The sequence below is a fragment of the Phoca vitulina genome, unplaced genomic scaffold, assembly GCF_004348235.1.
Source record: "Phoca vitulina isolate PV1807 unplaced genomic scaffold, GSC_HSeal_1.0 scaffold12, whole genome shotgun sequence".
Classification (NCBI taxonomy): Eukaryota; Metazoa; Chordata; class Mammalia; order Carnivora; family Phocidae; genus Phoca; species Phoca vitulina.
Window position 1 is genome coordinate 18314383 of NW_022589715.1, and position 24990 is coordinate 18339372.

The 24990-nt window shown below is 39.4% G+C and overlaps 1 protein-coding gene across 5 annotated transcripts in view; it reads right to left on the bottom strand.

The window, feature by feature from the left end:
* Positions 1-24990, bottom strand: part of CTNNA2 (catenin alpha 2) — a 1077601-nt gene that overhangs the window by 728903 nt on the left and 323708 nt on the right. For all 5 annotated transcript variants that reach the window (XM_032410576.1, XM_032410575.1, XM_032410577.1 and 2 more), the window contains exons 4-5: positions 14599-14765; positions 2213-2332 (exon numbers count right to left, since the gene is read on the bottom strand). In XM_032410576.1, the coding sequence (XP_032266467.1) occupies positions 2213-2332; positions 14599-14765 (287 nt within the window). The remainder of the gene's footprint in view (positions 1-2212; positions 2333-14598; positions 14766-24990) is intronic.

Genomic DNA, 24990 nt, shown 5'->3' on the forward strand with positions numbered 1-24990 from the left:
TACTTATAAAAGAAAAACCTAAATGTGGAAGTGAGAGATGGATGGGGTAATTCTCTCCATAAAACTATCTGAGGAAACATTCTTTAATTACATAAAAAAAAAAAACTGTAAACAATCTAAATCTAAATGTTGAATTATGAATCGGTTAAGTAAATGACTGAAGCATTTGGTAGACTGTGGACATTATAATTCATTTTCAACAAATACGGATAATATTTATAAGATAAATGAAAAAGCAGAACAATATTCATACTTATATGAAAAGTAGGATTATAAGTATTTTAAAATATGAAGATAAATAACTGAAAGGCAATATGCCAAAACTGCACCATTTTTTTTTTCCTTGGGTGGCAGGGTGTTATGTGTTTTTCCCACTTCCAATTCTACTTTTCTAAATTTTCTTGGAAGAGTCTAGCAGTTAATTAAAAACAAGGTATTAATGAAATATATTAATGAAATATATGAAATATATATTCTCATAAATATCTCATATATTCCCATCAATTTTAATACCCAACTACATATACTTATGACTGGTTTTTCCATCTCCAACCCTCTCTTTTATTTGACATTTTTACATGGAGAGCTCAAGGATCTCAAAAAAAAAATCAATGTATCTAAATATGAAATCTTAATTTCTATACCCAACTGACCCAGTCTTCTTCCATCTCTATAAATTCACTACCATCTACCCAATTGCTCAAACCAGAACCTTAGAATTGAACTAGTTGCTATCCCTCCCTAAACTGACACATCCAATTTAACATCAGGTCCTCAGAGTTCTATTTTCAAAATAAACTGATTCTTTGAAATCTTCTCCATTTCTACCACTACCAACTCATCAAACCATCTCTCACCTAGACATCAGCCCCTCCCAACTATAGATGGTCTCTCTTCCTCCACTCCCTTGTGTTCAACATATCAAAAATACTAAAATGTAAGTTTGAGACCCTGATACCAAATTTTGAACTACTCAAATTCTACCCACCCATTTACAATAAAATCCAAAAATTTTCCAAGATTCTGAATGTCCTTCATTTGGAGACATAGGAGACAAAGGCCCCTACCTTTCTTGCCAACTGCCCATTTTGTTCACTAAGATCAAGATTCAATGTCTTTTTTTCTTTTTCTTTTTTTCAGTTGTTTAAATAAGCTAGATAGCTTTTTGGTCTCACATTTGTGCTTCGGAGTAACTTCACTCCTTCACCCATCTTACACTTTGGACTATTACACAAGATCTCACTTGAATTTTGCTAATTACAAAATACTTAAATATCACTATGTAATCTAAAATCACATGTGTGTGCCTCTCACACAAAGAATACTGTAAGCATTTTAGGGGCAGGAACTAGATCTTGACCAGGTTTATAATACCAGTGTTCGTTCAGCATGGCACTGATGAACACTCAACCCATGGGTGTTGAATGGAACTTCCTTGTTGGTCATAGACAATCTTAAGGCACTAGGAATTGCCCCAAATGTTGAATTCTAGGAACAGTCAAGAGGATGGGTGGAAAGGATTTTAACGGACCCCTCCACATTTGGAGAGGTTTTTTTAGGGAAAAAATAAAATAAAAACCCACCCCTTGAGAACAAAATTCTAATGGTACTTAATGAGTAGACCTGGATAAAATTGAGGGTGCTATCTTGGACAAAGGGAGACACAAGATCCCCTGTGAGCCACCTTCCTCAAAGTAACTCACTCACCTGTGTTATCCCATACCTCACCCCTTTCTCTCTGCCTTTCCTTGAATTTTCTTTGCATTTTCTTCCTATCTTTCATAAAGGTTTAACTCAACATGCTGCACATTTTGGCTATGCATATGCATGGTGGTGTCTTTAGGGCTAGGAAATACAAAGTTAGGGCAAGTAAAGGGGTGGTGTCCAGACAGCATCCATAGCACCACACCAAAGTTTGATAATTTAACTGGGGAGCTTTTCCTACAGTGGAAAAAAGGTTAGCATGGTTCCTACCAGTCAAGCAGGAGGCCTGTGACCTACTCCAGGTAGGCAGGGGCCAGAGAATACCCCAGGGCCCACAGTGATATGAAAACTGGCCCATGTAGAAAACTGTGATGCCTTTGTTAATCACAGGTTCTGAGGGCATTTGATACTTGATCACCAGCAGATGAGGCTGATCTGTTGTTCAGGCCTATCAAGCTAGGAGGTTAAACACACATTTTCTCCCTAGCATTTCCAAAACTTCTCCCACCTGTTGTCTTCTTGCTGCTACATAGTTAAGTTTCACCATTTCTTTCCCAAACTCTTTAAAGCGATTTGCAAGGTCTTGCTCATTTGTAGCATTTTTGACAGCTTCCAGGGCCTCTTCCACCTGAGGTAATAAGAAACAACATTTATAAACGGCTAGAATGAAAATATTAAACATGCTAGAAATGGTAATTTGTAAAAAAAAAAAAAAAAAAATCAGCACTTAAAACAGAAGACGAGTACCCCTAATAAACATTTAATCAGGATATTTGTTCACGATACACAGAATATTTTGTATCTGAGAGATAACTGCAGAACCCTTGGAGCATTAGAACTGTATTGACTATTTTACTGGGTTATGATTCTGATAAATACAGACTTCAGGGACGACTGGGGAGCTCAGTTGGCTAAGCACCTGCCCTTAGCTAGGGTCATGATCCCAGGGTCCTGGGATGGAGTCCTGCATCAGGTTCCTTGCTCAGCGGGGAGTCTGCTTTTCCCCTCTGCCTTTGCCCCTCCCCCCGCGTATGCGCTCTTGTGCTCTCTCTCTCTGACAAAAATAAAATCTTAAAAAAGGAATATAGACTTCTAAATTCAAGTAGAAACATACAGGAAAGTAGATCTAAGAAGAAAATAAGGAATTTGAAAACAAATTCTAGAAATCTTCAGAGGAGGAAGTGCATTAACAAAAACTGAAGGAACTCCTGGAAATTTGAGCACACTTGAATCTGCAACCACACTTCTGGTCAACATCTCTGAAGCAGGAACTAAAAGGGACTGTAACTGAAAGCTGAGTTTACACCTTGCCATCCACTAGAAAGAGGAGCTACTGAGTCTGGAGAAGTGCATTTGAAGTTTTGTTGCAGATGAAGTTGGCATCAGCTGCGGTAGATGGGAGGGGGGAGAAAGACATCAGCACCCCTGCCTAATGATGCACCCTGCTTCCAAATTCCTGCCAATTGCGTCACGGAACTTTTCCAGCGAGGCCCTGGACTTGAATTACGAATTTCACTAAGAACTCCTTTATAAATGATCTGACGATTTGGAAGGTACTAAAGTCTCCTCACCAGAAGGATTTTAACTTTAATATGGTGTGAAGATTCCCACAGTTGTTCACATTTTAAGACTACAACACCTGTGGTCTCAATTAAAATTAAGATACTATGAAGTAACCCACTACATCATTGTCAGTTACATTGCATTACTGTAGGAACAATTTTATCAGAGTAAATAACCAAGAATAAAACTCTGAGTGAATAAGGCACAAGACAGATATGTGTTTGCAAAATCAAAAGTTCTTCTATATAAAAAGGAAGCCTAGTAGAGAGGCCTTCACTAGTGCAGGGTATTAATAGAAGCAATAGAAAAAGAACAGGACCCTCAGAAATGTGAAATGCAGAAAATGCAGGGCCTACTGCAGAATTCTGATTAACTCTTATAGTCTGAAGCAAATCAAAAGACAACATACAGGGAGTTCATTTTGACAACGTAGAAATGTGGAGGACCACTAAAATGGCTAGAAAAAGCCAGAGAGGAACACAGTTCTGGGCTATGGAGATATAGCTTTGTTTAAGCTTGACACAATCACAAAGGTAGCTAATTCAATATCATCAAATTTCAGTGAGTGGAGGAAGAGAATAGTGTATATAAACCAGTGATAATAGATATCAAACCTTTTACTCTATAGATATGATAAGGTCATTCAATTTACTAAATAAGCTAGCCCATTTTATTAAGAGTTGTAGCAAGCAAGGGAAATTATTTAGAATGGTGATAATCTAGACTCCCCATAAAATTTCGTTTCCATTCACATCTTCTATGGAAATTATCCATCTTTTCTTCCTAATTATAAAAATATAAAATGATAATTTAAATTCTCAGTGTTGGTCTTTTCCAATTCGTAGCCAGGCTCTAATAATGTTCAAGGGAAAGCAACAAGTATCATTGAAAAAAGGACTGTTTTAAGGATGCCTTTTTTTTTTTTTTTTAAGAGACTCAAATCAAGTTACATTTTATGGTATGGAATCGGCCACAGAAGGCATTTTCATAGTTTAATTAGAATCTCTTACCTCAAACCCTTAAACAAATCAGTGATGTCTCACTTTCTAATAGATTTATAATTATTTTAACATGGCTATCAACAGCATCACTGAGAGGACAGCTCTTGGCAGTTAATTTGTTCCTGCTGCTTATTTGAGCTATAGATCTTTCCTGAGGACATAAAAACTAGTTCCAGGGAAGGCAAGATAATTATCTCAGAGGGCGCTAAATCTTGGATTTGTTCCCTAATTTATATATATATATATATATATATATATATATATATATATATATAAAACAGTCTTCTTACCAATTATTAACCAGACCAATTTCGAGTAATTATTTTGTTGTGTTACACCTAATATTTTCTCATGAGTTTTCTCTGAAGACTCTAGATGCTGGTTTGAATTTATGTTTCTAATTCAATCAAGTTTTTCAAAAAGAAATGCCAATGATGGGGTCTGTGTAAAGGTAGACTTAGCCTACTTGGAGTTTTAATCTAGAAGGATCGGAGAGGCCACCTAAGTGGAAAGTTCTCACATAGAAACAGGATTTCCAATATCTATGAAGAACTTCTCAAACTCAACACCCAAAAAACAAATAATCAAGTCAAAAAATGGGCAGAAGACATGAACAGACACTTCTCCAAAGAAGACATACAAATGGCTAACAGACACATGAAAAAATGTTCATCATCATTAGCCATCAGGGAAATTCAAATCACAACCACATTGAGATACCAACTTACACCAGTTAGAATGGCAAACATTGACAAGGCAAGAAACAACAAATGTTGGAGAGGTTGTGGAGAAAGGGGAACCCTCTTACACTGTTGGTGGGAATGCAAATTGGTATAGCCACTTTGGAAAACAGTGTGGAGGTGCCTCAAAAAATTAAAAATAGAGCTACTCTATGACCCAGCAATTGCACTAATGGGTATTTACCCCAAAGACACAGATGTAGTGAAAAGAAGGGCCATATGCACCCCAATGTTCACAGCAGCAATGTCCGCAATAGCCAAACTGTGGAAAGAGCCCAGATGCCCTTCAACAGATGAATGGATAAAGAAGATGTGGTCCATATATACAATGGAATATTACTCAGCCATCAGAAAGGATAAATACCCAACTTTTACATCAACATGGATGGGACTGGAGGAAATTATGCTAAGTGAAATAAGTCAAGCAGAGAAAGACAATTATCATATGGTTTTACTTATTTGTGGAACATAAGGAATAGCATGGAGGGCATTAGGAGAAGGAAGGGGAAAATGAAGGGGAGGGAATCAGAGGGGGAGATGAACCATGAGAGACTATGGACTCCGAGAAACAAACTGAGGGTTTTGGAGGGAAGGGGGGTGAGGGGATGGGTTAGCCCGGTGATGGGTATTAAGGAGGGCACATACTGCATGGAGCACTGGGTATTATATGAAAACAATGAATCATGGAACACTACATTAAAAACTGATGATGTATTGTATGGTGACTAACATAATAAAATTAAATTAAAAAAAAATGGTCAAAATCTTCCCAAAAAATGGAAGAAATGGGACCAAAGTTGAGGTGGGTGTTGGGGGAGGGAGAGACAAATGGGGGGATTGCTGAAGGGACATTAAGGGAGAAAAAAAGGAGAAAGGGAGTGACCAGGCACTTTTGAGAAGTCAAGATGAATATAAAAATCAAGTTTTTATTTTTGAAAAGAGCCAAGAGTATTTTCTTTCTGGGTGTCTGGGTTAAAGGAAGTGGACTCCCTAGAAGCCAAACAAACACCTTTAAAAGGCAGTTCTTATATAGAAGAGCCCGGGACACTTTTTCCAAAAACTTTCTCTACCTCCCTACACCACACAGTGTCAGAAATAAGTCAGTGTATGTGAGGAGGGCTGCAGGTCAGGCTGCTCTGTGTTTGAACCCCAGCTAGGTAATTTGTCTGCCTTGTGATCCAGGTAAGCCAACTTAAACTTTTGGACCCTCAGTGTCTTCATTAATAAAATGAAGGTAATAATGTTGACATATTACACAAGGTTGTTTTAAGAACTGTAGAAGAAGGTATATAAATAGAAAATATGAAGATGGCCAACTAAGTCCAATTATAAAATAAATATAAATGGGCTAAATGCTCTCATTAGGATACAGACTCTCAGATAGAACTTTTAAAAACAGACCCAACAACATGTTACCAAGAGATCATTTTAACAATAAGATACAAAAGTTGAAAATAAAACCTCTCACACTAATGAATTTTAAATGCAATAAATTCTCAATATATAAAATGCCATTACCAGCACAAAAAGAAACCAAATACTCGACTCAATCAAAGTCTATTACAGAAATGGAAGCCAAAGACTTCCTCTCTTTTCCCACATAAATCAGGCATACTGTATATGAAGGAAAGAAAAGAAAAAGAAATAGCAAAATAGCAAACACTTAGAGCACCTGGCAGAAATCAGGAGCTCCTTAAACGGGGATACTGACCTGCCGCATAGCGTCTAGCTAAGGGAAAAATATTTTCCCAAGTAAGTTCAAAGAGGAAAGGCTTCATCTTACTCTTGGAAGGTCTGCAGACCCGGCACTTGGGAAGAGGGGAAGCCACGCAGTGAAGAATCTACAGCAGCTGCTGGTAAGGGCTCTGAGGAGAATGGTGCTCCCAGGGAAGAGTTATGGGTGGGGGGGGTGCTTTGGAGACTCCGTGTCCCGGACTGGGAAGTTGTTTTCAATGAGTCGATAGAGGCAGCTGCCATAGCTTCCCTCATGATAAACACCTGGCAATCCTGGACATGACACCCAGCTGATCTCCCACAGCAAGCCGGGCTTAGGAACACCAAAGGGAGAACCCTTTGCTCAACCACGTACTCCTGTCCTTAATATTGGTAGCTTGTGCATGGGTACAGCTGAAAAGACTCAAACAGCTAGAAAAGATGTTACAGTTTCTTCCCTCATTAGTGGATTTAGATATTTTCAGAGCTTGTCACGTAAATCTCTTAAAATCTTGGCCTTACAGAGTTTGTTCAAAATAGCCTCTGCCCCCATTTGTAAAGCAGGCCTGCCTGCCAGTCTATAGCTGTGTCAGATCGCTTGAGATCAACTCTTTAAATCAGTCTCCAATTCTCCCGATTGGAATTTCAGTTATTTACTTCCATACACAAAAAGTAGTCTGTGAAGTCATTCAGTCATTCAGTACTTGTTAAGCAGCTACTAGGAGCCAGGCAGGCATCTGGGGATGGGGTTACTGCTGAACTGAGGAGTCTGATCCCTCCCCTCCTGGACTGTGCAATCTGGTTCTCCCACCAACATTTACCATCCATACCAGGCCTATAAATCATTGGCCTAATGACCCTACATTCCACTGGAACAGATTGACCTCATTCAGGGTCCTACCATGGATACCGAGCTGACTGGATTTTAAGTGACACTGATGAAATTATTTAATAAGTCATATATAACTCTCTTATTAGGATCTGGTTTTATGGCTAAATTAAGAATATTATCTTGGGGGCACCTGGGTGGCTCAGTCAGTTAAGCGCCCTCCAACTCCTATCTCAGCTCAGGTCTTGATCTCAAAGTAGAGTTCAAGCCCCACATTGCGCTCCATGCTGGTCATGGAGCCTACTTAAAAAAAAAAAAAAAAAAAGTTGTGTTTTTTTTTAAATATCTTGGAAATAGTAGTTGGCTAAGTAAATACATGAGTGGATGTAAGATTCTGCATCTTATTACTTTATTTGTGTAGCCATGTACTCTAGTTTGACCACTGTTATCCCAGCATCATCATATTTTATGTGTCTGCCTCCTAAAGTTGGCCTTCTTGATTAAATATTCTCTTTCCTTGATAAGCTGCCCCTCCTGATTAAATTTTGTTTTCTTGTTAACAAGAAAATGATTTCATCCTAAAGCGAGAATGATTAAATGCTAGTGTCATGTATTCTTAAAGTGTCATGTTTTATGAAGCACGACAGTAATATAGCTTGTATTTCCAAAGTTATTTTTAGCTGGTGCAAGAAAAATGACACTAGTCAGTGTCACCGAGTACTTAGGAGTTGTACCAGACACTGTTCTAAATGGCTTACATACACCTAATTTCATCCCAGAAAACAGCCCTTTGCAGTTGAAATTTTTCCTATTTTTACTTTACGGAGGAGAGACTGAGGTCAATGTAGTTACACAAGCTTCCCGAGAAAGGCCTCCCAGCAAGTGAGTCTAAACTAAGCCTGGGTCTAAACTAAGGTAGTTTGCTCTAGAGTTCATGCTTTTAACTCCCCTGCTCTTCTGCCAGAAAAAGATAGGTTTATAAAGGGTTTGGATTATATTGATCAGCTGATTATGAATATTCACTAGGAGCCTCGTCCCATCTGATCAGTCTCTGGGTTCTAGCCATTCCACTTCTTTCATATCTTTGAAATCGACCTCCTTTTAACAATACATCCTGCCATTGCCTTCACCCGGCCTTTCTTTTTATTCACTAGCCTGGATAATCTCAATGGTCTCTTCATCTGTCTCCTTGCTTGGACTCACCCCTCTTCTAATTCTTTCTCCACATCACCCCTCTTCTAATTCTTTCTCCACATCACTACCAAAATCACGAATCTGACTCTGATACTTAGAAGTACTCGATGGCTCCCCATAATCCACACGTAGAGTCCAAACAAATCATCACGTTCTCTGCGGTACATGCGTCTCCCTGTCCAACTCAGTGCCTCTCCCCACCCTGCCCTCTATGCTCCGACAAGACACCCCAAATCCCTTCTCTTGCTCTCGTGCCTTTGTTCTTTCCCTTGATTTGTGAAGCTCCCTGTAGCTGTTTGTTGTCTGGCCTGAATCCATCTCCTTTCTTATGGCATGAGCACCCCTTTTGCATTCAGTAAACTCTCTTTGCCTGAGCTAGTTATCCAGATCCAAATTCACACATTGGCCTGCTCTGTCAAAACATGGCTAGGCCTTTGAAATATTATTCCTTTCGCATTTGGCCTGATGCCAAGCCTCATTACTAGAGAGTGCTGGGTGGCAACTAAGGAGGAAAAGGTTTTGTTTCTTGGTTCTGCTATGCTCTCTCCAAAGGTTCTGCAGCAGAGGTAGCCCCTCCAACACCAGGTGGCCGGCAGCTTCCCTTAGCATGGTCTCCCTTGGATGATGCTACAGTGGAATGCCCCCAGTGAGACACCTCTCGATGAGCATTTTTCCTTGACACCCTAAGGGCAGATTTCCAGCAAGTTCCATTAGTTTGTGTGGCAACTCAGCAGCCTGTCATAAAGTAAGATAGGAAGATCTGATCTTCACCCAGGCTCAGGGTGGTGGTGGTGGGGTCTCCCTGAAGTGTTAGTGCTCTCAGTCCTCCTTATATTTGCCAGCCCTATATTCCTTAGAGCTGTCTTCTTGTTACCCAGTTTCTTATGACTCTAATCTGCTACTGGAGTTAACAATTTTCCATATTAAACTCTCCCTGCTGAAATCACTGTGTAGTTTCAATCTCATTATTGCACAGACTGATACATCCCCCAGCTCTTCTGATGGGACCAACTTCTTCCCAGTCACCCTCAACTTTTAGGCCCTAGCTTAGGCTTGGGCTTGTGACCCCAACCTATTCGATCTGATCCAAGAAATTGGTTCTGGGAAAGGCAAATCACATTCAGTTTAATGAGACCCAATCCTGAGACCTTCTCCCAGCCACATCACCCTTCCTCATATTATCCTCAAATGACCAACACTATAATTTTGTCGAACTGATCCTATCCATGGCATGGGGGATGGTAAGGGAAAGGAGTAAGTGCTGACCAAATTTTAAAAATCACCACATCCCATTCCCCTCCCCTCAAATAAGTACCTAACTCATAAGCCAACAGGACTGACAAGACTATGGAAGTTTTATTTGAGCTATTAGGGAAGGGAATTTACTCTTTGTTGCTATCTTTAGTCTAGAAGCGGGTAAACTTGAGAATAGTTAGCAGCTACCTCAGGACTTTGAGAAAAGGTCCTACAGAGAAGAGGAGATAGGAACCTGGTTCTTGGCATATTTTTGTGCCTTGATCAAGCCTTGTCTGAAGCTAATTTCCTCTAGACTTCTTCATTTGCTGAGCCAATATATTCCCTTTTTAAAATACCATGTTGAGTTGGGGTTCTCTTATTTAAAGTGGAAAACATCCTAATTCTTATATTTTTATTCTAGGTGAGATCACAGCAATATGCACTTGTTCCCAACATGCAGAGCTTGCTTTCTTTATGTCTCCCCCAATAGCCTATAAAGTTTTGAAGGCAGGCGCTGAGACTTAGTCACCTTTGAAGTTATCTAAGCACAGTGTCTTGTATATACTAGGCATCCAGTAAATACTTCTTGAAAGGATAACTGAGTACATAAATTCCAAACAGCCCAGCTGCATGAAGTTAATGCCATGATAGCTCTGACAGAAAAGATATGCTAAGGGACACCTGAGTGGCTCAGTCGGTTAAGTGTCTGACTCTTAATCTCGGCTCAGGTCATGATCTCGGGTCTTGGGATCGAGCTCTGCATCCGGCTCCATGCTCAGTGGAAAGTCTGCTTGAGGATTTCTCCCCCTCTCCCTCTGCCCCTCCCCCTGCATTCTCTCTCTTTCTCAGATAAATAAATCTTTAATTAAAAAAAAAGATATGCTAAGAACTGGGGCAATAATTTCTATCTTTATAATCAGAGACAAGGCTATTTTACATCAATTAACTGCTGTTCTTCACCGGAGCAACATTAGAGCTGAAGGACTAAACAGGCAACTATGGAGAAATAATCCATTACTGAGGAACACAACACTATTTTAGGCTAATGTCACAAAAAGCACAGGTAATATTAAAGTCTGCCTCATCAACACCTTCCAAACAAGGGGAGAGCAGCATTAGATCTGGCCCCTGATGGCTATGAAGATCATCTGACTTCTCTGGGAAACTGATTAAGGGACTGTTGTTTTGCTATTTTGCCATTCCACTTTCTAGAGAGAAATTCTGAGATAATCAAGAACATCATTATTCCAGGACCTAGCCTGAGGATAGAAGAAAGGGGGTTGTTTTCTCTAATACATACATGTCAAGATGAGTTTGTGTGTGTAATGCCATCACCAATGCTAAGAATTCACAATACATTCTGATTACATTAATTCAGAGTCTAGGGAAAATAAATATCCCTCTTCATGATCATCGATTGCAATTCAGGATCCCTTGAAAAGTCTAAAATGCCACCTATCAACCTACTGACAATGTCAACTGATTGCAGGATACATTGGGTGACTGGCTAGGGAATCACTCAGCAGCAACTTCAACAAGGAAAGTGATTATAATTCAGTATTTTTTAATGATGTCTGATGTGCAAATGATTACTTTAGCTTTGCTCAGGAACATGAAATTTCCACCTAGGTGATAACCCAGCTTTGAACTATATTTCACCCACTATTCCATCACTATCGTCCTGAATTTAAACAACTACAGTAGCAAAAACCTTTTGCAGTCATGAGAATCCTTAACATGTTTAAAAAAGAGCTCAACATTAAAGCATAACAAACTTGCATAACAAAACAAGGAGCTTCATATGGGCAACCAGAATATTTGTATGTCATGTGAAAAGACAGCTCTTTAGCAGTCATGTAAACGTAAGTTTCCGAACATAATTTTAAGGTAGCGGATGTAAAGACCTCTACCCTGCCAATTCACACCCTCTCCACAGATATCCTAATTCTTTACTCATCTTTACAGTGTGAATTATACTTGACTACTTGATTTGCTGACAATTACTTATTGGGGTGCAGGGCAGAGAATGAAAGTGGGTATTTTAGGAGAATAAACCAACTATCCTTCCTCTACTCAGTGTATTATTGATGGGAAAACATGAATATAAGTTTCTGATAAGGGAATTCCATCTGTGTTCCTGTAAGTTATTCAGAAATGAGAAAAAATCATTATCTGGAGAGAAGAGCAATAAAAATTTGGCATACAGCCTAAGAGATAAAAAGTAAAATGCATAATGCTTAAGCCTAAAAAGGTTACCATGGCAGGAAGCTGCAGACTCATGGAGGGTATTACTCAAGCATTTGAACCAAAAGAAAACGGAGCCACTACTTTTATGGAAAAATCACCTGTCACTCTTTTTTTCTTACCAGGTTTGTGGTAAGGAAACTCATTTTTTTTTTTATCTGGAAAAACCCTTAGAAAAGGTGTAGATGACCATTTCTAACCTGTCCCATCCAAACACATAAAGATATTTTCTTCATCCGAGTTAAAAACAAATAAGTAGATGCTTGGACGACACTTGCTTGTTCATGAGAGAATGAGCTTCTACGGAAAAGAACGAAAAGCTAAAGCAGAATTATATACCATGTTCATTTGTAATGGACTGTTGACACGCTGTGGGTTTTTTTCGGGGGGGGGCGGAGCAACAACCCCAGGATATGAAACCCTGCCTGAGCTGAACCCACAGCGCAGACCGGCCACAGCCTGGTTCAGCGGCCGCCCCGGCACTGCAGTTCCTCGTCGCTCCACAAGAGAGCGACATCCCACCGCGGCTGCCTCCGCAGAGGCTGCGCTCTAAGCAGAACAAATGTTATTTAGTCTACGATCATTTTTAATTTTACTACTGACAGTCTGACAGGACTACTTAATATTGCTGGGTTGACCTTTCCGTGATTTTGTGCTAAACCCGCCCCATTTTTTTAAACTTCCCTTAATCTGCTGTGTCGGGAAGAGAATACGTTTGACTCCACAGGACGACAGGCCCGCGGTGATAGGATCCGTAGACAGCCCTGGTCGAAACAAGTGGGCAGAAAGGCCGGATTACAGGCGGGAACTGGGGCTGTACATCACACGGCACCCTGGATGCACGAGGAGCCCTCTCTGCATGCGGGCAGCTCAGAGAGAATACTCAGCCTGTCCTCACTCCGTAAGAAGGGCTGAACGGGGCGTTCCACGGCACAGAACACTGACATATGGGATGTAAAGTTAATTTCTTTAGGTTCAGTCCTGTTCTCCCCTGGGAAAGGAAGATTGTCCATCTGGGGGAAGATCTTTCTGAAAATGTGACCTTTGAAGACTCAGCAGGCTAAGGGAAAGATAACAAAACTTTTTCTCCCACACACGTGAGAACAAAGTAATTTGTTGCTCAAAAGATGCACATAGCACACTCGGAACCTCAGGAATGACAACCACCAGGGCAGTCTGCAAGGGGTTCCGGGGGTCTGAAAACAGCAACATGGCTGCCATTTACCACACATTTACTTTGCACCAAACTCTGTAAGAAATGCTGCATAGGAATGGCACCCATTTTAAATCTCTCACAACTCTGAGGGATATACAGCCATTAGCCCTGTATTAACAGATAAAGTATCTGATATGTAAGGAGGTTATGTGGTGGATGACAACACAGTAATGGCCACAGCTAGGGGAACTAAACCAGCAACAGGTTGATTACCAAAAAAAGAAAACCCGTGGTTCACATCCCATCATCTAAGGACCCTGAGATTAGTCCAAGGTTGGTGCCAATTGTCCAGGAATGAAATTCACTGAGGTCATGGAATAGAAACTCTCTAGGCAGAAGTCATATTCCGAAGCAATTGAGTTACATCATCTTAGTTCAGAGGACTGAACTATCCTGGTTGCCAATAGATGCCAGTCAGCAACTAGAAAAGCAGAGAGAGGCCTAGTTGTCAAGGACTTCAAAGGTTGCCTTGGCTCCTGGTCCAATAACATTTGTGACGAGGGTAGGGCTCCACTTCCATCACGAAACAAAAATGCTGAAAGAAACCAAGGAACTATGACAAGCGAGGCACTTATAATAGGGGTCTATGGGTTAGTAGGACATGTAACTGCCCAGTTATGTTAGATGCTAGGCTTGGTGCAACAAGATTGACCTTAGCCAAGAGATGTGTAGACAGGGCTCTTTATTGCCAGACTAAAGTACGTTCAAAGTCCCTAATTCTACAAAAGTGCAAGGCTGGAGCAGGTAACAAAATGTAATTCAACACATGATCCATATTAAGGTGGGCATAGGTGGTCATTTGGCCAGCTAACTGGAAGAGCTGACCTCCTCTGAATTACCACATGGACCAGCACTAATCTGAATCTCAAGATAGGGCCAAGGCAGGTCCACCATGCTCAGCCTCTGCAGCCTAAAAGAATATAGTTTTGCACTCCAAGAAGTAAGGGAGGGATCCAAACTCAAGTGAATCCTCTATAACTTTTTGAGTATATTATTGAATATAATTTTAGCATTAGAAAAATTGGGGGGTATACCACTTGGGTGAGTAAGCACGCTGGTGAGCAATGAAACATCATTAGAGCAGTTCCAAGCTCCAATATACTTAGTCAGTATTGCCACCCCCCCAAAGCAAAGTTTTGATAAGTTCCACATACGTACAATTTTCAGATGAGATAAAAGTCTCATGACATCCGCCATGTCCGCCAGGATGAGTAAGCGTGTTACAGCTGAGAGCAAAGCCCTCGCCGCCCGCACCATGGTGCCACGCTTCACCGATGAGCACGGGTCATCAGCAAACTCTGAAGAGGCGATGCGCATTGTCTCACCTGGAAGACAAGGATGGAGAGGCATGTGGGTGGACGGGAAGCTCAGAGGCTAGCAATCATAAAGATCTGTGCATGCATGATTATTGTTCCTATTGTAAAACCCGCCATGAACAGGAAGTCCTCCTGCCACCTCCATCACAGCCCACCTTTCAAGGCAAATGCATCAGTGCACATTGGACAGGGGCTGTGGACAAAATAAGGTGTTCATTTCACACAGAAGTGTGAAATTGTGCTTTAAACATCAATAAGGAATATATTCAATTCCATTTGTCTAATAGTTGAGATGAATTTGCCCTGACCTTAATCATTCTCACTTTCCATTTCCCTTGGAAGCAATGGGATTTACTAGGCAGCTAGTGAAGCTTACTGACAGTTGAGGTACAATGTTAAGTGCTCCACAGAGGAATGAAACTAAAACCCTGGCCTCATTAACAGTGTACTCTTAATTGAACTAATCAGACAATAATAGACTACAGAGATACCCAAATGTACTCTTTTAATACTCTGCTAAGAAGCTATTCTCTAATAGAACATTTATAGGAGAATTGAACCAATTCAACAAACCCATACTATGTCAGATATTATTAAGCTCCGGAATTACAAAAGTGACTGAGGACACCCTAGTCTCAAGGGGTTCACCATCTAATAAGGGAACATGATGTAAATACATACTCATAGTATGTATGACTACATACGACAATACACATACGATTAAGCATGTAGACAAAGAAGGGGGAGTGATTTACTTATTTAGTGTGAGGCTGGGAGAAGCCGTCAACTTTGATGGGCTTTGAAGAATGAAGAGGTATTCCCCAGAAAGACAGCGGTGGGAAGAGCACCCCTGGCAGGGTGGATGCCGTGTGAGGCTCTGAATGCTGGAGAAGGATACTGAGTGTGAGGAACTACAGTCACGTGGGAGGCACAGTGAGAAAGGGGTACAGAGGAGAGGTGGTGGTGTTTAGGAAGCTATGAAAGAGATCCGAACGAGGTCCTCAGCAGGGAGGGAAGTGACATTAATAGATTTTTATTTTGGCTACATTTCATAAAATAAACTGAGGGAGATAAGCTAAGGGCAGAGACACAAGTAATTAGGGCAAAGGCATTAGAGTCTGAGAGGAGCAATAACGAGGGCCTGATGGACCAGGGAAATAGAAACGGGATACAGAGAGGAAGGGAATATTAATGAGATTTGTATTAGAGAAAGACCGGATTTAGGGACTGACAAGAGGTGGAGACCGGAAAGAAGGTGGAATGGTTGGTGAATACTAAGTATTTGTACAAAGGGACCCAGGAGTGGGAAGCAAAGGGGATCGATGACTAGGGTGACACATGTCCCATAACAGTGGACTGGGTGTATCACCAGGGGTCGAAAGGCCTGGGAAGCAGCATAATGAAGCTTCACAGAGCAGAGCATACACAGCGGCAGTAAAAGCTTTGTCAGTAAACTTGAAGAATAGTGTTAATATGACCAATTATTTAATTTAGGGTAAAACAATTCGTTCAATATTTCATTTATAGAAATGGTTATTTCTCATCTGTTAATCAAAACCCAGCTCATTTAAATAAAGTCAATTGCACCATTGAAACACTGGGCGTCCTGTAATTTATCGTAAGATACAAGAAAAAAAAAAATAACACCTCTTACCATTTCACAAGCAGATCAGAATATAATGTAATTCACTCAGTGTTATAGTTACTTAAACCCTCGAAGGGATACTTTTCATGCTTGGGAAATGAGGGTGTGTCAGGAAATAGAGTGCGCTGTTAGATTTTTAAAAGAAGCTACCATCTACAATAAGCATATTATATAGCCGACCAGCTTAGTCCCAGTGCCTAGACACAAACAAATAGCTTGATATATAACAGCATGGGAGAAATGTAACAATTCATTACCGGACAGGCACAAATTCACAAAGGTGAATTTCCAAGATGTCTGGCCCTCCAGGACTAAATAAACTTTAAGATGGAGGCTGGCAATTAGGAAATACATATTTAATTCAGGTGTCCCACCCTTGCTACAACAGGATTACATAAGTCTCCTCATCCCCAGAACCCTGAAAAAAAAGGACTCATTGGCAGATATCCATGCCGTGGGGAGAAAACCAGCTCATTCTCACTCTGCGTTGTGCAGCGGGAAATAACATTCACAATGGTAGGTGAATCGAATGAAATATGGAGAAGGTCACTACAGCTAAAGATGGACATATCTGCATATGGTATTAATGGGTGGAGCAGCTGCTGTGGAATCAATCTACTTACTCAAGGAAAGCAGAGATTTATTCTGCATATAAACCTAGTGAACTACATGGTTGATCCCAAATTCTGCAAGTTAAACTGGTATATGAGCCACAGTAACAGTAGGTCACTCAGGTAGGGCTACTCTGTACACAAAGGACCCTGGGAGGCGAGCCCAGTTGCACCCCTCAGCATGTGGAGGAACCATGCCTAATGAAACTAATATTCAAGGTCAGGTTTTTATATAGAAGATCAGTATAATGCCACTTAATCCAGGTGCTGGCCATTCGGTCAGCAATACTGCTTCAAAACTAGGAGTAACACACAGCAGCATAAAGCTGTCAGGTGCAGCTCATCGACCTGGGAACCCCCCCCCCCCCCCCGCGCAAAACAGGCACCCCAGGAAGGGACTCTGGAGACGTCTGTGAAAGGGGAGGGGCGGGGGGGAAGGGTAGAGGTTGAGAGAAGGAGAGAGACCCACATTAGTAAATGTGACTCTGCAAATGGAAATCTCATGCTCAATTCTGAGATTATTCTAAGATAAATAGAAGATGATTTAATTCAATTTAAATTACAACTAAAAACTCATTTTAAGCAGGTACAAATGATTTCATGTTAAAGATTTTAAAGGAAAAGCAATCTGAAGTCAACTACAACTTTAATGCATTTTATATCCCTGTAGTTTTAAGATTACTGAATTAAAATGGAAATCTATATTATGCAATGATAAGCAAGTTTATCAGGATAAAATTAGCTCTTTTCCCAGGGAACTGCTTTTTCTGTAAGACTAAAATATTTAGCTAAGAAACAGCATGCATGTGTAGGAGATGGAAGAGATCAATGAAGCGGGGATAACAGATCTGCCTGTTTCTTTTATATATACCATTGTGTTCAATCTCAATTACTTGATATGGACCCAAGCTCTGAGCAGGGTGTCTCTAGTAAAGTCTTTGGTCTCCTCAAGCCACTTACCACCTGCTGGAAAGAATAAAAATTAACATCTCCAAATAAGTGACCAAAGGGAAATAATAGCAATTAATATGCACACAGCATTTCTATATAAAGGTTTATTATATAAGTATTGTTCTAAAAACTATATATGGATATATTAAGTCATAGATTAAAAGATAAGTAATCTTTAAAATCACAAACCACACCAAACATTACCAAAAATTAGACTTGAGGATTATTCAACCTTTGTGTTTCAGTCACCTCAACTGCAAAACATGGGGCCAAAATAATGAGAGCAGCCTTGTGGACTGCCATTAGGGTTAAAGGTTAGAGGTGATGCAGTCACAGCCCCCAGCGTAAGGCTTTACCCATAATGAAGGCTTACTCATTATTGTCATTAATACTACTGCTACCACCATCACTGTGTCCTCTCCGTGACAAGAACAGTTCATGAACTCCTGGTTAAAAGTTTGGAAGTGCTTTTTGTTGGTTGATTCCACTCCTGCATACGAAATAATTTAGAAGCAAGAAAACATCTGCCCAATAAAAATATTTATTGTTTTAAGGCAGAAAATGACTCCCCTCCCAAATGGTTCCACTGCTTGGCTTTCAAATTGGTGCTTGTTCTGGTTCTTATGCTAGTGTGGCAGCACTGGGGGATGGACAGATAATTGTGCATAAGCTTGAGGTAATATCAACTCAAATGTGGAATGATGCAGGATGGTAATAATACATAGAAGAGAGGGATAACATGCAGAGGACAGAGTCTCAGGAGTAGAAAAGTCTTTTCGGAAGCAGATTATGAACCAAAATGGCATGAATACCATGTAGTGCATCCTTTGAAGGGAGAGCCTGCATGCAACAGAAGCTCTCTTTAAATACTTGATAAACGAACTATGGGAAAACTGTGAGAAGTCGGTGGGGGGGGAGGGTATGATGAAAAGCTAGGTTCAGAGAGTGTTAAGCTGTCTTCCAGAAAGTTCTCTATGCCTATATGTTTAACCAGCATTTATCATATGTAATATCTAAAACTGCATATTCTCTTTTGTCTAGTTATATAAATTCTCCTTTAATTACATAGATTTTTCTTTGTCTAATTGCATAAAGTATCTAGCATATATTGATGGTTCATGTTCTTGATATTTTCCCATTGTAGAATTCCTAGAGAAGATGAGAGATAGAGAGCAAAAAGTTCTAACCCTCTTAGCTATGATTTGTTCCCTTTTCCCAATAACCTAGGCTTCCTCAGAACCTTTTCACATATATTTTCCTTGAGGTACAAATCTTAAAAGATCCTGAGAAATGGATCCTCTACAGCAATGGAAAAAATGCAATATATTTTAAGAGAAGAAAGTTTAGTGAGGTCTAATACCTGACCACTGCTTCACAAACTCTTGGCTAGTTCTGTTCCCCAAACTGTACATCCCCATTGAGCCACACACAGAGACAGTTAAGGAATAGACACAACAGAATTTTTAAATGATAACTGAGTGGACAGTGCACATCTTCTGAATGTTTTATCATTTTGATTATGTTGCAGAATCTGTAAAGCAATGCAGTGCTTAAAAACAATTTACTGCTGTGGTTAGCTCCTTTTTGAAGCGTGGTGGGAAATATATATCTTCATTTGAGATAAAGCAAATGAAATGCTAAATGAATGGTCAATGTGAGGAGCATTTCTCTATTTGCTAAATGGGATGCTGCCCAATTTATGAATTGCTTAATAAAGCCAATTAGATCTTCCAATTTAAAAAACAAACAAAACAAACAAACAAACAAAAACACCAGAACGGTCAATGTAGAGAACACCATGGAAGTTACAATGTTACCAGAAGAGATCTTGATACATTACACTATGTCTCTTGGCTCCTTTTTTGAAAACAAAGGTGAGCATTCCCTTGATAAAATCATCCAGAGTTGGCCGGTGTACAGGAAAGGATGAGTTGAACTAAGTGCATGAGTAAACACTGAGGAACAGTCTCTTCTGGGCTTATTCCAGCAGCAAGTAGATGGTGCCCATAAGGTGACTCAGGATTCCTTCCATTTTAAGATTCTATCAGGTTGTGTCTATTCACACTTAATATCTTAATATGTGCTGTCTTGTCTCTTTCCTACTAAGAACAGTCTCTTTTATTTAGAGCTCATGGTGTGCCAAGTTCTATTTGAAGAGCTTTATACATTATAACTCAATTACTGCTCAACAGAACCTGATGGAGTAAATACTTGCATTGTCACCATTTACACCTGAGGGAACTGAAGAGAGCAAAGGAAGATTACTTGCCTAAGGTCAAACGGCTGGTGAACGGTGGCACCAGCATTTAAAGCCATGCTGGCTCTAGGGTCTGTGCTATTAACAACTGTGATTTAGAAATAACTTTTAAGATTCCACTTACTTCTTACTAAAATTATTTGTTTATACGTTTCCATCTGGATCTGTATTATGAGTTGAAGATTAGTACACTATTTTATTTAGTTAGCAGAGTATTATGAAGAAGAAAGGAAGGAAGGAAGGATGGGGGTGAGAGGGAAGAACTAAATAAAGACATTTCTCCAATTATTTCCAGGCTCTACCACTCCCTATTGTCTCTTCTTGGGGCTGATTTATGACTGCCTATGCTGCATACATTTGAGTCTTCAACCCTTTGCCAAGACTATAAGCTTAGTCAGGGTATAAACCATAATTGTAGCATATTGATTTCTTTATTCCTAGCACTTAACCTACATTTGACTGGCTAGAGTCACTCAATGAATGTTGGGAAGAGCAAAGAATGGCAGGCCTGGCACTTTATGTTTTAAAAAATATCCTCGGGCACCTAGCAGCTCAGTCGATTAAGCATCCAACTCTTGATTTTGGCTCAGGTCATGATCTCAGGGTCTTGAGATCAAGCCTCGCATTGGGCTCTGTGCTCAGCAGGGAGTCTGCTTGAGGTTCTCTCTCTCCCTCTCATAAGTAAATAAATAAATATTTAAATAAATAAATAAAACATATCCAACTGCTGCTGAAGCAAGAAGGACAAAATCCTGAATGCTATGAATTTATCAGTGCCATAATACGAATATTTTCTTGCACTTTTTTTTTTTTTTCAAGTTGGTCTTGTGAGTTCAGCCAGCCCCAGAGAAGCTGTAACGTTTGAGAAAGGCAGGTGATAGTGGAAGTTGCAACACCTTTGCTTCTCCTTTGCTTTGCCCACATAAGCATTTGCTATCAACAGGGAAAAAGTCTTAAAACTTTTTTGGAAACAATCAAGAACTTGAGAGAGCAATGTGTGCATTTCACCCCAGGGTGGTTATGACTCAAATCCATGATTAGGAGGAAAGGTCGACAATCAGAATTTTTCTCGGAGGCTCAGAGATGATGAAATCATGTTATTTTCTCAAGCAAACTCTGCATTAAAATAAGCTACCTCCTGCAGATCCTGTCACTTCCAGCACCGAGCATCAGCAGAAGTGCTGGCACAGTTCATGTCCTTCTGTTACCAGAAGCAAAATAATCTTTGGCCTAAATATGTAAACAAAGCCTTATATGCATCTAAATATAATTATGCATGCTATGATCACTAATAATTATAATAATTATATATTAATAATTAATATATAATTATAATATCAAATACAAAATATACATACATGTTATAATAATATAGTCATTTATAATATTAAACAAACGAGTAATTAAAATAACATGATGAATAAATATTTATATATACATATATATTGCATACTGTACATATTTACATATATATATAAAGTAGGTACACCACACAAACTACATCAAAACCATGTAATTATTATGAGAATTCTGCTTTTTTATCATTCTACCAAAGGTAGTGGACTCCATGGGCTCTTTATCTTTCTTCATTTTTCCAAGCAACTCTGAACAAATAAGAAATTACATGGAAAATGACAGAAGGCTGATGGTTCCATTGTCCATGAAGTGACTGTGAGACTAGAGAATTTCTGATCTGGGTAGGATCTCTCCAGTCTTGTCTAGCACCTCACTCTCACCTTCCATATAAAGACACAGAAACTCAGTGGTGATTGACCTGTGGGAGGTCAGGTGGCTGGCTCGGGCCAGCATCCCAGTTACCTGACATCCCAATCAGGGATAATCGCAAAGTGGCTGAGAGACCAACAAAGTGCAGTGTGACACAAGCAAATTGAAACTTCCTCCTCACCTAACAAAATCTGAACTAACCACATGGCCTTGTTACAGCCCTGCCTCAGTGGCTTGAGCAGCTCCAAAGACAACCATGCATCTGCATTCAGTCTGGCCCAGTGTCTTTTTTTTTCAAGGTGGGTAATTGAGTCTGTTCCAATGCAATTTTCCCCCATCAGGATATGTTCTGTATGCAAAAGTACTACAAATGCCAGTAATTGATGATTAAGTGTATTGAATGTTATGAGCTATTAAACATCGTTAGAGACAGTAAACGTGCCACCCTGCAGAAGGCACAGATCATTAAGCGTATGGATTTTAATTATTTCAGCTGTAGTCTTTTCCTGGGTAGGGAGGAGAGGGTATAGGGTAATTTTGCATTGTTGTAGCCAGAAAGATTATCATGCTACAATATGGCACACTTCACAAATGAGACCTTTGCAAGGACCTGCTAAATATAGCAAGAGCCATATTCCACAAAAATGTGATTATTGTCTTGGGCTCAAATGCAGTGAAAGACCATAAACTTGGAAATATTGAACAGTGATGTGTTAAGCTTAAGAGAAAAATGGAGTATGGAGGATCAGTATTGAAGCCAGTGTCACTTGATATTTTTATAAAACATAGGAAAAAGAAATTGATGAACATGTAAATTTCACTGTACAGTAAATTTGTTTCTGAAATATGTGTACTATATCAAATATATAATTAAAGAAGGCCTCTTGTAAGTTGGTTTGTAAAGCAAATAAGCAGCTAATAAATTATTTTTTTGTGTAAGACCAAAATTTCAATAACCCTGTATATGTAATGCAAGTGTCTGTATAGAAAGCATATTGCGGACTTATTTATATTCTTAAGTCAATAAATGTTTCTATTGGTCAGTGTCTTTATTCTCCTACAACCATGACCACAAATCAAAACCCACTGAAATGTCAATGGACTGATACAGTACTTGGTAGTTGAACTGTGATTTCAAAAACCTTCCGTGTGATAAGGAAAGGAAGAATACCATAACTGGCCTCTAGAATGGACAGGAGAGATAGCATGATCATCAAAAATGCCAGCAGGCTCCACATTTCAACAGGGAAATGTAGAGGACATTTCTGTTTCTTCTTGCTAATTAAGAGGCTATGTAAGGAACTGTAGACTAAGGAGGTGGAGGGAGGGATTTAATGTCCAAATACCAGAACTTAAGAATACCTGAGAGGACATGATGCAGCCTAAATCTTAGAAGATGCAAAATCCAGGTGTGAGCTCTAGGACAGAAATCCCTCTGCCTCCCTAAGAAGACACCCAATTTGAGAACACTCTAATTATTAAAATTATTTTTTCAACTACTTGGTCTTTGATATGTTCTTCTGAACCATACCTAAAAATACAACTCCCTTCTCAATAGGATAAATCTTAAGAAAAAAATTTTTAAATGTCCTTTAAAGAGAAGGGAAATGTCAAAGCAAACATTCATCAGCCCTTGCCCAAGAACTAATGCTGCATTCAGATTATGAAAAGAACAACTAACATAAATAAATGAACAAATAACTCCCCACAGTTTTCCAAATGTTAAATACCTACTAACTAGTCATTCAAGTCAGGATAATTTGTTTGTACATGACCTTTGAAGCAAATTAACAGTGTAAGCACGAAAGGTGTTGCCAATCAGCTCTAGAGAGGATAAACCTGGTTTTTGGCAAGTTGTGAAAACAATTAGTAAGAAAGACAGTAATTGATAACTAGTCACTCTGATCTATTTCAGAATCTAAATTACTACATATATTTGAAAGATACTGAATGTAAGTTCATTGGTGGAGCCCAGTTCTTCGATTTCAGATGGAAGAAGACAAGTCTCAAGAAACTTACATGGCTTGCTCAAGGTCACACGGTGCACTAAAGGCAGAGTCCAGACCAGCAGCTGGCTCTCTTGACTCTGAGTTTGGATTCACTGCAATTTACTACTGTGGTATATTTCTTTAGATGCACTCTGTTTTTCATAGGGTTTCAAAAATTCACAACTGACTGTCTTCCAAGTTAGTCCATATAATTTAAGCCTATCTATACCAGTTTGGATGTCTTGATACTATGCTTATGTGCAAATATATCTTTAAGTCTCTAGTTTCAATTTTGAGGTACCTCAAAATTGTCATTAGTACAATGAAATAATACTTGCATCACTGATTTCATATCAGCTAAAATATAAACACAAAGAAAAGCAAATGGGAAGTATAAAAAAGGCACATTATATAATTTGCATCTTACAGCCTACAGAAAAATAAATATGCTTCAATTGCTATGCTGTAAAATAACAAACCAACTTAACTTTTCTAAAGTAGTCTTTGGCTAAACAAAACACAGTAACAATCCTCATAATGAGAAAAGTAGACTAAGGATAGAAAACTCTACCACACAGTTCAAAATTAGAAGCCAAACAAACAAGGTTCCAAGTAATTGGTATTATGAATCTGGTAAACAGTGCTATAAATTTACAGCTCGATTAAAATATATTTTAAAACACAACATGGAAAAAACTGATTGTCTTCCCTGGTTTGAGGATGAAAAAACAGAATGATCAGATTCTAAGATTTAAACGGTAGTCTTTGCCTTAATTGCTGAACTGCCATTGATTTTCCAGTCATCATAGAGAAATGGCAGTTTGTTAAATATGATTATAGCCATGAGTCTTCTTTACTGAACTGACAGGAGGCACCCATGTCATCATCATTTTGGTTCCTATATTAAGAGGGCTCAAGGAAGAAACCACATCTAAATCAACATCAGTATATCAGTTGTAATAAAACACCCCTAACAAAAATATATTTGTTCAGCAGGATCCAGCAATAGGTAATGAACAAAAGTGATTTAAAGTAATTCAAAATCTTAAAAAAAAAA